At 16.8% G+C, this 3,153-nt stretch overlaps 1 protein-coding gene across 1 annotated transcript in view; it reads left to right on the top strand. All coding sequences in view use genetic code 6, as the record gives it.

Annotated features, from left to right (window-relative positions):
• TTHERM_01344670 (kinase domain protein) overlaps positions 1-1,854 on the top strand; it is a gene marked incomplete at both ends in the record, with an annotated part of 8,195 nt that extends 6,341 nt beyond the window's left edge. The window contains 4 exons of the mRNA XM_001026867.3: positions 391-480; positions 760-849; positions 1,416-1,505; positions 1,761-1,854. Of these exons, the coding sequence (XP_001026867.3) occupies positions 391-480; positions 760-849; positions 1,416-1,505; positions 1,761-1,854 (364 nt within the window). The remainder of the gene's footprint in view (positions 1-390; positions 481-759; positions 850-1,415; positions 1,506-1,760) is intronic.
• Between the last annotated feature and the right edge of the window lie 1,299 nt (positions 1,855-3,153).

Below are 3,153 nucleotides of genomic sequence, written 5' to 3'. Positions count from 1 at the left end.
ACGATAATTATATTTAAATAATTAACTTAAACTACCAAAAACAAATCAGAACTTAATTAAATTTTATAAAAACGCGCCAAATTAACAAAAAATGTTTGTAAAATTTATCTAAGGAAATTATTAAAAAATGAATAAAGTAATCTTTTAATGAAAATCTAATTTTTGATGAAAATATTGACATTTTCTCATTATTCGGACTAAAATCTAAGTCATAACTTCCAAATTAGGACTATTTTGAGAAAATTTACTAAAATTTAGTATTTCTTGGAGTTAGGTTGGAATTTTTTGAGAAAATACATTAATTAATTTCTTATTAATTCTCATTTTATCTTCATTTTTTCCTTCTAACTAACTAATTATATATATATTATTTCTTAAATATTTAAAAAGGTTTAATGAAATTGGTATTTAAGGTGCATCAGTCTTAGGTTCAAGTTTAGGAAAATGCATTAATCTCTCAAATTTGACAATTAGCCTTTAGTAAAAACAGTTTATTTGTTTTGGATTGTGATATTTTTGAATATATAAATGAATTGAAAACAAAATCACTAACTAACTATCTCTTTTAATTAATTAACTTTTTAATCTTTTATTTGATTTATTTTTATTTTTTTATTATTTGTTTATTAATTTTACTCATTTATTTATTTTCAACTTTTGCTTTTTATTATTAATTATTAATTTCTCATTTCACCTTTTCTTCATATTTCCTTTTAGCTAAATAATTAACTAGATATTATTTCTTTAATATTTAAAAAGTTATTGCTAAATTGGTCCTTAAGGTGCATCAGGCTTATGTTCAGGATTAGGAAAATGTGTTAATCTCTCAAATTTGACACTTGATCTTAGGTAAAAACAAACACCTTTTTTTTTTAGATTGTGATATTTTTGAATATAAAAATGAATTTAAAACAATATAAAAAGCTTATTCTTTTAATTTATTTATTAACTTTTTAATATATTAATTTTTATTCTTCTTCTATTTGTTTTTTCTTTCTTTCTTTGTTGTTTAGTTAATTTAATTAATTTTTTAATTTTCAACTTTTGCCTTTTATGATTAATAAATACATCCCTTACTATTTAATAGTTTATCTTCATTTTTTCATTCTCACTTAATAATAAACTCTTTATTTTTTCTAAAATATTTAAAAAGTTGAAATTTAATAGGTTATTTATTAGCTTTTTATTTTAAAAATTTATCTTTTTTTACTTTCTTATTTTGTTTATTTAAATCATTTTTTTTTACTTTTTTATTTAACTCATTTTTTGATTTTCAACTTTTGCTTTTATTATTAGAATATAAATTTCTTAATATTTCACATTTTTTCTTTTTTTTTCCTTCTAACTAACTAACTAACTAACTAACTAACTAACTTATAAATTAATGATATTTCTTTTCTTAAATATTTAAAAAGAATTAACAATATTGATACTTAAGGCGCATCATACTTAGGTTCTTGTTTAAGAAGGTGCACTAATCTCAAAAATTTGAAACTTCATCTTGAGTAAAATTAGTTTATTTATTCATTTATTTATTTATTTATTTATTTATTTATTTATTTATTTATTTATTTATTTTGAATTATGATATTTTTTAATATTATAATGAATTGAAAAAAATTTAACTCCTCTTTTTATTTATATATTTATTAACTTAATATTATTTAACTTTTAATTGTGTAATTTTTTTATTAAAAAAAATAAAATATTTTATCCAATTTATTTTTTTTTGAGTAATTTACACTAATTTATATTAAAAGTCGTAATACAGTCTAGTAATCAAACTAATTGAAAGCAAAGTACCTTAAATCAAAAAGATTAATTACCTTATAAATAACATATGATTGGTATTGAAAATAAATAAATCTAAATATATTTGAATATTATATATAATATAATATGCTTTATTTTTTTATTTTTTATAATCTGATAATTTCCTAAAATAAAGAGATAAAAATTTTATATTTTTGGGTCTTTTTTAAAAAATATGAATATAGTAAGGATTTAGTAATTTTATTATTTTAAAATTTATTTATTTTCTGATTTATTCTTTTTTTGTTAGTTTGTTTTCAAATTTATTTTATTGTTTTACAAATTTTATTAACTTTTGTTTTATCTTAATTTATAAAATTAAAAATATTTTGAAAAAATAAATAAAATATTTAACATTAAATAATGATGATCATTAGCTAATTAGAGCTAATAAATATCTAAATTTATAATCTCTTATTTACAAGTAATCAATTTATCTGATTCTCTAATTTTATAAATTATTTTTACATTTTTACATTTTAACTTAACTAATAACCGTAATAGTCTAAAGCTAATTTATTTTTTTAATTTTCTTTATATTATTTATTAAAAGTAGTAAACATTTTTCCTTATCAATTTAATAGAAATATTAAAAAATTAATAAAAGTAGAGCTTATTTATATAAACTAAAAATAAAGCAATTTATGTTTCACTTATTTTAGATATTTTAGATTAAAAAGATAAAATATTGAATTCTTTGGTTTTGTATAAAATAATTTTTTGTTTGAAATTTAATTTTGTTGTCTTTCATTATTAATAAATATATTTTGAAATATAAAAAGTAAAGCAATCAATAATTTACTTGATATTTTAAATTAAAAAATAAAACATTTAAATCTTTGGTTTTGTGTCAAATAATTTTTTGGTTATAAAATATAAAATTATATTTTAAAATATGTTTATTAAACTTTCTTGTAAAATAAAATAATCTATTTGAGAAAGAATCTAATTATTTATTTTTCAGTACAAATTTTAATACTTAATTTTGTTAGTTTTTCATTTAATATCTTAAAGTATTAAAAAATAAAATTATCATAAAAGCAATTAAATTTACATATTTACTGTAATTCCTCAAAAAAATGGGGGTTGAGTCAGGGATCTGAGAATCTAATATATCACTATAACATAAAAAATATTTTTTTGGCCCTTAATTTATGCGGCTCTTAATTAATGAGGATTTAGAGTATATAAATAAGATTTTTTAATAAATAAAAATATATTTCATTATATGTGGCTTGCAAACCATGAAATTTTTGTATAGCAATTTGCTATAATTAGAGATATTATAAATATTCCTAAAATTACAGAGCTAAAACAGAAAAATTTACTAACAACATTATT

This window comes from Tetrahymena thermophila, assembly GCF_000189635.1.
Source record: "Tetrahymena thermophila SB210 genomic scaffold scf_8253934, whole genome shotgun sequence".
In the NCBI taxonomy this organism is placed as follows: domain Eukaryota; phylum Ciliophora; class Oligohymenophorea; order Hymenostomatida; family Tetrahymenidae; genus Tetrahymena; species Tetrahymena thermophila.
This window is presented reverse-complemented; position numbering and strand designations above follow the sequence as displayed.